The 13346-nt window shown below is 37.9% G+C and overlaps 1 protein-coding gene and 1 long non-coding RNA gene across 4 annotated transcripts in view; both read right to left on the bottom strand.

The window, feature by feature from the left end:
* The window catches only part of BTF3L4 (basic transcription factor 3 like 4), a 28717-nt gene extending 16373 nt beyond the window's left edge, over nucleotides 1–12344 (bottom strand). The window contains exons 1-4 of one of the 3 annotated variants that reach the window (XM_081306444.1): nucleotides 12250–12293; nucleotides 11044–11153; nucleotides 8842–8908; nucleotides 4765–4878 (exon numbers count right to left, since the gene is read on the bottom strand). In XM_081306444.1, coding sequence (XP_081162570.1) covers nucleotides 4765–4878; nucleotides 8842–8895 — 168 coding nt within the window. In that variant the 5' untranslated portion in view covers nucleotides 8896–8908; nucleotides 11044–11153; nucleotides 12250–12293. Of the gene's footprint in view, nucleotides 1–4764; nucleotides 4879–8841; nucleotides 8909–11043; nucleotides 11154–12249 lie in introns of all 3 variants that reach the window. The other 2 variants (XM_081306443.1, XM_081306442.1) reach the window with 2 other exon arrangements.
* Nucleotides 12345–12735: 391 nt separating this feature from the next.
* Nucleotides 12736–13280, bottom strand: LOC308655952. The gene is made up of 3 exons (XR_014023563.1): nucleotides 13186–13280; nucleotides 13013–13078; nucleotides 12736–12869 (listed from the first exon to the last, which is right to left on the bottom strand). It is a non-coding gene; the product is annotated as an uncharacterized lncRNA (long non-coding RNA).
* Nucleotides 13281–13346: the final 66 nt, after the last annotated feature.

Below are 13346 nucleotides of genomic sequence, written 5' to 3' on the forward strand. Positions count from 1 at the left end.
TTGAGAACAATCTCTGAAATTTAAAGTCAATGAAAATACACAAAAACTTTCAATAGCTCAGGAAAAAATAAAGTATAGAAAGTGCTTAAGTTCAAGACTTCCAAATCAACTTCTTAAAATTGTTTTAGTTGTTGATGAACTTTTATTTTATTCATTTACTTTTATGTGGTGCTAAGAATTGAATCCAGTGCCTCACACATGCAAGGCAAGTGCTCTACAACTGAGCCATAGCACCAGCCCTCAATCTTTATCCAAGTAAGAATATAGTTACAAACTGAAAGAAAAAAGGATGAAAATGGCTTATAAATTTTTTAAAATATTTTTTTTTAGTTGTAGTTGGACACAATATCTTTATTTATTTATTTTTATGTGGTGCTGAGGATCAAACTCAGCACCTCACACATGCTAGGCAAGTGCTCTACCACTGAGCCCCAGCTCCGGCTTATATTTTTTACTATTTTATCAGTATGATCTTTAAAATACAAAGCAAATTTAAATACTTATTTTATGCATTCATATATGCAGAGTTGAATACTACCATTCCACTACTTTTTCTTTGATACTCTGATATTTCTTTACCAGTGATCCATACCCCTACATTATTTCTGATTCATGTCTTACATCACATGTGAATTAATAATCTATTAAAAACTGTGAGGTAGGTAGGGGCTAAGGGTACAGCTCAGTGGTAGAGCATTTGCCTAGAATGTGCAAGGCCCTGGATTCTATCCCCACAAAACAAAACAAAATGAAAACTGTGAGGTGGTACCGTACATAGTAATGATATGATTAAATCTAACTTATGCAATAATAAATGTAAATAATGTTAATATTAGAAATGGAATCATCAGGCAGAGGTAGATGATAATAGATCACAAGTAGTTGATATTATTAGTTTTTCTTTAGTATCTTTTGGAATAAGATAATCTTTGGTCTCATATTTGAGAAAAGTAGTCTCATCAAAATATAAAATAATTGGCCAGGCATGGTCACATATGCCTATAACCCCAGCTACCTGGGAGGTTGACCTAGGGGGATCATAAGTTCCAGACCAGCCTCACCAATTTAGCGAGACACTGTATAATTTTAGGGCTGGGATTGTGGCTCAGCGATAGAGCGCTCGCCTAGCACAGGCGGGACCCAGGTTCGATCCTAAGCACCACAAAAAATAAAGGCATTGTGTTGTGTCCATCTACACCTCAAAAAATATTTAAGAAAATATATATAATTTTAAAAAGGGGTAGCTCAAGGCAAACTAGGGATAACAGGAACATATCTCAACACTGTAAAAGCTATCTATGCTAAGCCCTAGGCCAACATCATTCTAAATGGAGAAAAATTGAAAGCATTCCCTCTAAAAACTGGAACAACATAGGGATGCCCTCTTTCACTACTATTATTTAATATAGTTCTTGAAACTCTAGCCAGAGCAGTTAAACAGACGAAAGAAATTAAAGGGATACGAATAGGAAAAGAAGAACTCAAATTATCACTGTTTGCCTAAGATATGATTCTATACCTAGAAGATCTAAAAAATTCTACCAGAAAACTTCTAGAACTAATAAATGAATTTGGCAAAGTAGCAGGATCAACACCCATAAATCAAAGGCATTTCTGAACATCAGTGACAAATCCTCTCAAAGAGAAACTAGGAAAACCACCCCATTTACAATAGCCTCAAAAAACAAAATAAAATACTTGGGAATCAACAAAAGAAGTGAAAGACCTCTACGATGAAAATTACAAAACGCTAAAGAAAGAAATTAAAGAAGACCTTAGAAGATGGAAAGATCTCCCTGTTCTTGGATAGGCAGAATATTGTTCAAATGATCATACTACCAAAAGCACTATACAGATTTAATGCAATTCTAATCAAAATCCCAATGACATTCCTCATAGAAATAGAAAAGGCAGTCATGAAATTCATCTGGAAAAATAACAGACCCAGAATAGCTAAGGCAATCCTTAGCAAGAAAAGTGAAGTAGGTGGCATCACTATACCAGACCTTAAACTACACTACAAAGCTATATTAACAAAAACAGCATGGTACTGGCACCAAAATAGACAAGTAGACCATTGGTATAGAATAGAGAACACAGAGACAAACCCACATAAATACAGTTATTTATATTAGACAAAGACACCAAAAACATATATTGGAGAAAGGATAGCCTCTTCAACAAATGGTGCTGGGAAAACTGGAAATCCACGTGCAACAAAATGAAATTAAGCCCCTATCTCTCACCATGAACAAAACTCAACCCAAAGTGGATCAAGGACCTAGGAATCAAACCAGAGACCCTGCACCTAATAGAAGAAAAAGTAGGCCCAAATCTTCACCATATCGGATTAGACCCTGACTTCTTTAATAAGACTCTTATAGGGCAAGAAATAAAATAAAGAATCAATAAATGGGGGCTGGGCTGTGGCTTAGTGGTAGAGTGCTTGCCGAGCATGTGTGAGGCACTGGGTTCGATTCTCAGCACCACATGTAAATACATAAAATAAAGGTCCATCAACAACTGAAAATAAATAAATAAATATATAATAAAACAATCAATAAATGGGATGGACTCACACAAAAGTTTCTTCTCAGTAAAAGAAACAATCTGTGAAGTGAATAGAGAACCTACATCTTGGGAGCAAATTTTTACCACAGGCACATCAAATAGAGCACTAATCTCGAGGATATATAAAGAACTCAAAAATCTTACCACCACAAAATAAATAACTCAATCAATAAACGGGCTAAGGAACTGAACAGACACTTCTCAGAAGATGATATACAATCAAGCAACAAATACATAAAAAAAGTTCAACACCTCTAGCAATTAGAGAAATGCAAATCAAAAGATTTCATCTCACTCCAGTTAAAATGGCAGTTATTACGAATACAAACAACAATAAGTGTTGGCAAGGATGTGGGGAGAAAGGCATTCATACATTGCTGGTAGGACTGCAAATTGGTGCAGTGAATATGGAAAGCAGTTTGGAGATTCCTTGGAAAACTGAGAATGGAACCACCATTTGATCCAGCTATCCCACTCCTTGGTCTATACACAAAAGACTTAAAAAACAGCATACTACAGGGACACAGCCACATCAATGTTTATAGCAGCACAATTCACAATGGGTAAATTGTGGAACCAATCTAGATGCCCTTCGGTAGATAAATGGATAAATAAACTGTGGTAATATACACAATGGAATATTACTCAGCATTAAAAGACAATAAAATCATGGCATTTGCAGGTAAATGGATGGAGTTGGAGAATATTATGCTAAGTGAAGTAATGCCAGAGAACCAAATGCCAAATGTTTTCTCTGATATAAAGATGCTGATCCGGGCTGGGGATGTGGCTCAAGCAGTAGCATGCTCGCCTGGCATGCGTGGGGCACTGGGTTCAATCCTCAGCATCACATAAAACTAAAAAAATAAAGATGTTGTGTCCACTGAAAACTAAAAAAATAAATAAATATTAAAAAATTCTCTCTTGGGCTGGGGCTGGGGCTCAGTGGTAGAGTGCTCACCTAGCATGCATGAGGCACTGGGTTCAATCCTCAGCACCACAAAAATTTAAGATAGAGTGTCCACCTAAAACTTAAGAATATCTTAAAAAAAAAAAAAATTCTCTCTCGCTCTCCCATGCTGATCCATAATGAGAATGTGGGAGGAGCACATTGAGGAATGGAGAAACTTTAAATAGGGCAAAAGGGAGGGATGCGAAGGGAGGGGTAGGGGCATAGGAAAAATGGTGAAATGAGATGAACATCATTACCACAAGTACATGTATGAAGACACGAATAGTGTGACTCTACTTTGTGTACAATCAGAGACATGAAAAATTGTGCTCTATTTGTGTACTATGAATTGAAATGCATTCTGTTGTCATATATAACAAATTAGAATAAAAAGAAAAGACTAAAAGGGCTGGCTCATTAGTAAAGCACTCTAGATTCAATTTCTAATACCAAAACACACATGTAAAATAAACTGATTTAAAAAATTAACAATATTAGGGCTGGGATTGTGGCTTAGCAGTAGAGCGCTTGCCTAGTGCGGGCAGGATCTGGGTTCGATCCTCAGCACCACATAAAAAATAAAGGCATTGTGTTGTGTCCATTTACACCTAAAAAATAAATATTTTTTAAAAAAATTAACAATAATTTTTTTTAGAGTTCTAATAAGAAATTCAACCTATGTAAAGTTATTGCTTCAGGCTCTTGGCTAATGTAATTAAAAGTATTTGTAGAGGGCTGGGGTTGCGGCTCAGCGGTAGAGTGCTTACTTAGCATGAGTTCGATTCTCAGCGCCACATATTTAATAAATAAGTGAATAAAATAAAGGTCCACCAACAACTAAAAATCTATATATAATTAAAAAAAAAAAAGGATTTGTAGAGTAAAAAGGTGGTCTTGGGGTAAACAGTCTACGCTATTTGAGGAAATCTTAGGGTTTATTTATTTCTATATTATTAGGAAAAAATCATATTCTACATTAAAATTCAAGAGCATTCCCATAATTTTACCAATAAACATCTTTAGTCTGAAAAGCATAATAAAAATCTTGCTTACTAAAATATCTTTACTAAAATCATGTGAATTTATTCAAAAAGCAAATTTAACAGTTACATTCCTTTAAAGATATCTGTGTAACAATATTAGATTCTTCTAAGCTAATGTTTTAAATTTGAAAAGTCTAGACAATTATTTGCACATGTGCTGTTTGCCTACATTATTTAATAGTTTTAAAGTGATCATACCTCCTCAATACCAGCTATATTATTCACAGCCAGTTTTTTTAGAGAACTCTGAAGCTTTTTGTCATCAGCTGTAGCTGTTCTATGTACCACCTTCTTCTTTCTGCGAGCTGTGCCCTGAAAAATAATCAGAGGTGTTAGCATGCTCAGCAGCTGGCAACTGCAATCACATCTTCCTATCTACTACAACAATCTAACTAAAACTTACTAAATAGTAATGACCAATAAGACTCCTCAGAGTAGTGATTGTCAATCTAACCCAGATTTTTTGAAGGTCAGTTCTAGCTGTTCTTATTCTTATCCAGTATCTAATTGTTCTTTCAACACTTTTAAAAATACTGTTTGCTAATAAGACATAATTCATAACTTCAAGACAACTTAATATACTTTATAACAACTTTCAAATATTATAAAGAATGCTTTCTTACAGTCCTTACCAGCTCCTACTAATAAAAGTCTAAAGAGGTCTGAAATCTTGAGAATTAAGGCATATTAAGAATTAAATGCCTATGATTTGAGTTGAGTATTAGAGAATCTGAAAATCCAGGAATGAAAAAGATGAAGATTTTACCTAAAGTTTTTACATTACAATAAAAGGAAAAGTCAGTAAATACATAAAAAAAAAACTATTTCAAACATGATAAGGACTCTTATAAAATCACAAAACAAAAACATAGTAATTAAGAGTGACTGGGAGCAGAGCACGACCTTATCAGGCCCCTATGAAAAGGTGACATATGAATTGAGACCCACAACTAGGGAAGAGTGATCCAAGCAGAATGAAGAAAGGCTGAATTGTCTTTTCTAGACAAAAGGGCTAGAGCACATGGAAAAGAGAAGAAAAATGATATCAGAAAAGATAAGCAAGGGCCAGACTACATAGCCTAGAATTTCATGGGCAGGAACTGGATTTATTCTAATTGTAATAGGAAGTCACTGAACAGTTTTAACCATGGAGGTGGCTGGACTTGATGTGATTTGTTCACTTAGGACTAAGGTCGCTATTTGGAAAATGGTCTTTAAGGAGACCAGTCAGGAGGCTCCAGTAGCAGTCCTGGTGAGAGATGACATTTGTGGGAGTGGAGATGGTGAGTATCAGATTGTCAGAAGAGATGACATGACTTTTGATGGATTAGATGATGGATATGAAAAAAAGAGTAGTCTAGGATGATACTTAGGATTTTGGCCTGAGCAAACAGGTTGAAAATCATACTTTTAACTGAGATACAAAAAGTTCATTTTCAATACAGAAAAGTTCAATCAATCAATACAGATACTTTGAAACTCAAAATACACTTTTCTACTGAAAAACTGTTATAAAAATGGGCCAATTAAAAAAAATAAACTAAAGCAAAGCGGAAACACAAACAAAATCAGCCTAAGTTTAGATAGTTAAGTCTTTCTGAAAGTAGGAGTAGGGATAGCTCCTTCTGTAGTCCTCAGGGAATCAGCTTTACAGAGAGGAGGTAGAACCTTCAGTCTCAGAAACTCCAGTGAGAGAAGGGACATTTGGCAGCAGATTGTGACAAAATCCAGTATTGAAGTATCACTATTACAATGGTCTTTTTTTTTTTGGGGGGGGGGTATTGTATTGAACCCAGGGGTGCTTTACCACTGAACTAAATCTCAGTCCTTTTATTTTTTAAATTAAGACAGGACCTTGCGAAGTTACCAAGTGTAGCCTGCAACTTGCAATCCTTCTGCTTCAGCCTTCTGAGCAGCTGAGATTACAGGCATATGCCATTGTGCCTGGCTCATAGGTTACTTATTTGTGAAGGTTTCCTGACTCAGAGATAGTTCAGTTGCTTGCTGTATACCTCAATTCAAATGATCCTCAGGAACATCAAATGCAATGTCAAAAGGCTCATCAATCCACCTGTCTATTCTTCCTTTACTTCCTAAGTTTTATAGCTGCTGGTATTTCCATACATCCAATTTCTAAAACCAGAAGTCTAGGTATCATCCCACTCTTCTTTCTGACCTTTATCTCCCATATCCCATCAATCATTAAATCATGTCAATTCCAACCCCTAAACCTATGACCCATATAGTTCAGCAATAACCTCTTGATTATCCTCTATGCTAAACTATTTCTTTCCCTTTTCCACACTGCCCAGCTACCTTTCTGAAATGGCTGTCATTTCCTTTCTGAAATCTTTCAATAGTTGCCTACTTCCTACAGGATAAAATTCCAACCTTCTTAGTAAGGCATATAAAACTACATTGGAACCCCAAACTATCAGGTCATTTTGTTTCCTACCATTTTCTATCCATCATGTACTCTAAACTAGCTGTATGAACTCAAAGCAAGTAATTCCTTTAAGCACTATGTTATCTAAGCACTCTATGTGCCTTTGCACGTGTGGAAATAATAATCCTTTTTTATCTGTTCTCCCATGAACCTGGTCTGACAATAAATTCTTATTTATCCTGTATTTTATTATTATTTGATTTCTGGTACTGCAGATCAAACCCAGGGTTTCCCGCCTGCTAGGCAAGAGCTTTACAACTAAGCTAAACCTTTAACACTTTTTATTTTTATATTGAGACAGCATCTCACTGTGTCACCGAGGCTGGCGTCAAACTTGTGATCCTGCCTTGGACTCTTACTAGCTGGGAATCCATGTGTGGGCCACCACACCCAGCTGTTTATTATCCTTTGAATCCCAGCTTGCCTCCCCTAAGGAAGAGCACCTTATTATTCATTTTAACACTTTCTATTCTTCATTGTAATTGTGAGCATGACTCTCTTCCAATCTGAGATATGTTGAATAGAAGATTTTATTTATCTAGTATGTGCCTGGCATATGGCAAATGCTCAATAAACAATAGAACAATGAATGATGGTACCAACAAATGGTTTAAACTACATGATGATGATGTGTGGCATCATGTCTTTCCAGATATATTCTATGATTCTTGAATATCTCTAATTTTTTGCACTGGCATATTATATCACATTTGATGTTACAGTGTGACTACTGTGGTTACATGAGTGTATTAATATGACTCCAGAACCATATAACTATAGCATTATGAAATGAGAAGGTACTAGTCAAGTCTTTTCTTCCTCTTTCCTGACTGTCACCAGAGCTGAAATTGTTGTTAAAGTAAATGACACAGTGAGGACTGACACAGTGCCCTACCTACTCCTTTCTCCTTTTCCCTTTTGCAAACACTGTATTGGATAGACAAAGGTAAACTATTCTCCTGGGGCCCAGGGCCACCGTTGAGGGGAAATCAAAGATTTAAGTACTTCTTTAGGTTTTAAAGTATATGAAAAAAAGAAAGCTCATGTTCATATTCACCAACATAGAAAAACAGGCAGGAATCTAGGAGGAAAACCTAGCAATAAACAAAATGTATAACCCATTCAAGAATTTCTAGAAAATTTTTTTTCCTCCTGCAGAACTGGGGATTGAACCTGCTGGTGTTCAACCACTGAACTACATCCCCAGACCTTTTAAAAAAATTTTTTTTAATTTTGAGATGAAGTCTAGGTTGCCCAGGCTGACCTGAAACTTGTAATCCTCCTGCCTCAGCATCCCCAGCAGCTGGGATTATAAACAGGTGTCATCACACCCAACTTGTAGTTAAATATCCTGTAAACCTAACTGCACCAGTGCGTACATTCAGTCAAGATGTAATGCTAATACCTGGCATGCCCTGAAGATAAACTGAACATTATAATAACAACTATGATCTACTAAGCATCTACCCTGTGACAGATACCATATAAGGTGTTTTATAAATATTTCTCTAATTTTTAGGAGCATCTTTTAGGATTATTTCTATTTTGCGGATGAAAAAAATGGAAGTCATAAGGTTGAAACTTGTTTATGTCATAACTAGCAGCTATTAAAAGTTAGGTTTCAAACAAAGGTGGCTATTTCATTGTATCATCAGAGAAGAGTCTTCTAGGTAGCTGTTTTAGATCTAGACAAATAATTCTCAAATTGGAATGTGGTTTGGTCTTGATTATGGAAAAGATTTTAGGTTTTCAATGACCACAAGTCCAAAATCATAATACTGTCTAGTAATCATACATTCTCCTATCAGTTTTTCTTATGCCACACTCACCTTGCCCCCTATCCGGACCTGAGCCTGAAGTTTGGCTAACTTTTCTTGATTCATGCTGTTGGTAAATCTAGGGGGGGAAAAATAGATTTGTTAAAGACACTGTTTTATGAAAATTAAAGAAAAAACTGTTTATACAAACAGTACCTTTTGGCTGAGTTTGCAGTATGCATTAACACCACAACCATATTAATACTGTCTATATTCATAATAAATACCTTGTTCTAGCTTCATAAACCATGTATTGCTAATAATCAAAATTAAAGTAATACCACAGGGAGCCAAATATACAGACAGAAAAAAAGAATGGGATTCAAAGTCACCTATTTGAAGACTCCTCCTTAAAAAGTGATTCAGTTCTTTGGCATTCAGTAAAATCTAGCCAATTACAAAATCTCTGTAGGCAAGCCAGTTTTTCCTCCCAAAGATTTTTAGAGCGGAGAACAGTTACCAAATGTTATCAGCAAAACCTTCAAGTAAATAATTTTCTCCCACATCAAATGTGTATTTCCTAAATCATAAAGAGGACAAAAGGGGTAGGGAGAAGGCTAGACAAAGATGAAATTCAACAATAGGCCGATCTAGCTGTCAAATATGTAGTCATGTCCTCTATTCAAGGTCGGATGTTGTGTTAATAATGGGAAACAAACCAGATTTCAACATTTAGTACTTCTATAGCACTCCAGAATTCATTTAATACTTTGTGCTGATGTAGTTAGTATACCACACTTGTCAAAATATTCTTGCATATAGGGGAAAATTTTTCACTACACAATTTAACAAAAACATATCTAGGTTACATGAATACTAAATTGGTGGGAAGGGCAACTCAAAGTTTTTATAGCAATTTTTGTTTTGAAGATTCTAAAAGCATTATAAAATCATGAATTCTAGTTTCATCAATAATATTCCTACTAAGGAAAACAACATTCTTAAGTTTATGATGGATCTTAACACACAACAAACAAATAAAAGCCAATTTAAAAGTCTTGTTTTGACGTGTTCTGTAGCTCAACAGATCATTACTGAGATGTGAGGAAGGGAAAAAAGAACTAGGCTGTTATTAAATCTTTTGGGGCAGATTCTCCAAACCCAGTATGATCTCGCCATTTAGATAAAAGATGTTTTCTTCCTTTGAGATGAAAAGATTATGTAATTACTAGTTACTCTGTACTGACGTTGAATTTAGGCACTAACCTCCCTGCATCTCTGCTTTAAGGCTAAATAAAGTCCAGTTCCCAAATAACAATTAGAATCTATTATTTCTTTGTTCAGCATTGTATCACAATGATCAAGCAGCTAAAAACACTCTTCTAGGAACAACTGTGTTTAGAGTCCAAAACAAGCAACCTTATGCATATGCCAATCTTAGCTCTGCCATAGACTTAAATTTGCTGACGTAAATCCTAATCTTTATATTTAGATCTCCACAGGAATGGACCAATATTCACTTTTCTCAAAGTATAATGTGGCTTTGAAGGTGTAGTGAACTAACAGAGCTTAAGGAATTTCTTGCAAAAACGGGGCTAAGTGAAAATATTAAAAACAAACACAGAATAAACCCTTTGGGACTTTTCTTCATTTTTAAGTAATAATCCTCAAGAGAAGAAATAGAGGGCTGGGGATGTGGCTCAAGCGGTAGCGCGCTCGCCTGGCATGCGTAAGGCCCGGGTTCGATCCTCAGCACCACATACCAACAAAGATGTTGTGTCCGCCGAGAACTAAAAAATAAATATTAAAAAATTCTCCCTCTCTCTCTCTCTCCTCTCTCACTCTCTCTTTAAAAAAAAAAAAAATTCTCCCTCTCTCTCTCTCTCTTTTAAAAAAAAAATAAAGAGAAGAAATAGAGTTGGGAAGATAAGAGTCCTGACTTGTTTGAAACAAAGAACCACATTAACTCTTTAAATCAATGTGTAGATGAAAGAACAGATGCCATTCCAGGTGGTTAGGATAACAGATTTGCAAAATCTTATCCTCAAGGAGTATCTCAGACAAAAAGCATTATAGGGAAGTTGGAAGCTCAAAGCAGAAGTGAAGGAACAAGTATGGTCTTTTGTCTTATTAGCAAATTGTGGTGTGTGGAATTCAAGAGGGAAAGGTGATTGGACTGTCTTTGAGAGAAGAGATGTCAAGCTCAGCATCTGAAGTAGATTTCAAAGATTACTTGATTTAATTCCCTTTTCTTTAATCCATCTTAATTCGTACCTGTCATTCCTGTCTTATATATATGAGGACAGCAGCGGGGCATAAATTATAAGCAGTTCAGCGTTTTCCAATTTAATAGAAAAAGAAGGCCTTGAGGTAGCAGTTCCTTTCTGCAACCAAAGGGAGAAGTAACTTCCTCTGGTCACATGATAATGAGTTCTTCCTTGGGAGATCCAAGGATCTTTTAGCACTTTTCTTAGGAGTTCAAGATAGAGTACAAATGAGGTTAATCAATACTTAACCTAAATTACCTAAGTTCCAAGCATTGTGGTAGGCATTTTCACATACATCATGTTTACACAGGGATAAAAATAATTTCAACCTTTAGTCTCAACTTTTTATTATCAGATTTCTTTAAGAGAAGCACAGGATGTAGAATCAAAGACACTGGGTCTACTCTACTTAATACTTAAGGCTTCAAAAAAGTATTTTACTTTTTTGAACTTTTGTTCCTCCTGCATCAGGAAAGGTATAATACATACTTCACAGGGTTGTTTTGAGAGTTAAAGGCAGATTATCAAGCACAAGATATGGCTCACAGAAATATACTCAATAATTGGTAACTATTGTTACCATTCCCGAGGGGATAGCTAAGGTATAAGTGAAATAACCTGGGAAGGGAAATTGAAACCGCCATTCACTAGCTGTATACCACTGTGCCTGCCGGTCAATCATCAAGCAGTGATGGGGTTATAAGGATGGGCTAGGCAATGTCCCAAAAGGGAGGCAGACTTGTAAACAAATTCTGCCATTATAAGGTGACGAGCCCTGCAATAGGGTCCGGTTCCCCGGGCAGGGGGTGGGGTGCTAACCTCGGTTTCCCTATCTGTAGACTGGAAGCATCAACTGAGATGACAACAGATAAGCTGTATAAGCTCAAAACATATGACATTGTTGTTGTGAATAACGAAGAGTAATGGAACAGAGGAGAGGGGGTCCACCCGCCTCCTGGGACTGGATTTGGGCGGCAAAAGCACCGTCCCGCTCTCACAGGGGGCGTTGGTGCTGGGGACCTTCCCTCAGGTGCCGACCCCCAGCTGCGCCGCCGGTAACCGACAGGCCAAGCCAGCCGCCTCCGCCCCCACTCGCCGCGCCACGGCGGAAGTGGCAGCCCGAGCGGTTGGAGGGTGTCGGAAGAAGAGGGCGGGGGGAGACCGTGCGCAGCGGCCTATGGCCATGGAGTGGCGGGACCGCCGGGGGTCTCACCTGAAGCAGGGAGGGTCCTCCAACACCAGCACGCGGCAAGAGCAAGATGGCTGCCTCAGCCGAGACAGAGAAAGACGGCGGCGGCGGGAGCGAGGCCCACGTGACACAGTCAGCCCCGCCTCTCCTTCCCCGGCGGCCTATCCCGGGAGCGCGCATTCCAACTACAAAACCCAGCCTGCTTTGCGCACCCCAAAACTTCTATTGGCTGCAGGTGCCGGGTGCCGCGCTGCATCCTGGAGCTTACAGTCTCCCAGGCGTTCCATTGTGTCGGTACTTAGTTTGTGGAGAACCTAATAAAAGGGCGAAATGATTTTGCTTGTGTAGTTTTGTTCTGATGCTTTTCACTATGCATTAAGTATGCACTGTTGGACTCAAACTAATAGAAGAAAGATGGGAGATTTTGGCCTGTTATGCAGTAGAGGCCGAAAATTAAAAAGAAATATTTAATCCACAACAAAAATAGATTTAATCTGAAGAAGCTTTACATTTTAAATGCCTACAGTGACATGACCTGGTTCCTTTGGAACATTTAGTTTTGCAATAGGAAGCCCCAACTCTGGTTTTCTTGGAGCTTGTATTGGTTGGTTGCATCCTCCTTAGCGTGAAAGTGAAGTGCATGCCTGCAAGGCAAGAGACAGTTGAATGCAGAATGGGTTTATCAGGTCTCTTCAGAGACCTGAGCAGGAAATTAATGAAATCCGGTTGTCCGATTTTTCTTACTTGCGGTGGGGGAAGGGAAATTCGAGGCCAATAGGCGACTCACCCACTGTTGGGAGATGTTGACCTCACGAATCAATAATTTGCGTTTTGAATATTAAGTACAGCGGATCTGGGGGCGGGGGAGGCAGGGGGAGGGGTTAGTCTGGCTGGCAGACGTAGTCCACAACGGTTCTTCCGAACCTCTCCCTTACCCCCACCCCCACCGTCTCAGCCCACCTTTTTCCGCTCGGTCCTGAGGCCTCGACTTACAAAACCCTGAGAAGGAAGATCACGCTCGAGAGCATTTCCCTAACCCTTCTACGTGATCTGCACCTTTAACTCCATCCCAAACCGGACCCCGGAGGCACCACCCACATCCGTCTAACATCACTTCCTTC

Source organism: Spermophilus citellus (genome assembly GCF_964194105.1).
Source record: "Spermophilus citellus genome assembly, chromosome: 9".
In the NCBI taxonomy this organism is placed as follows: Eukaryota; Metazoa; Chordata; class Mammalia; order Rodentia; family Sciuridae; genus Spermophilus; species Spermophilus citellus.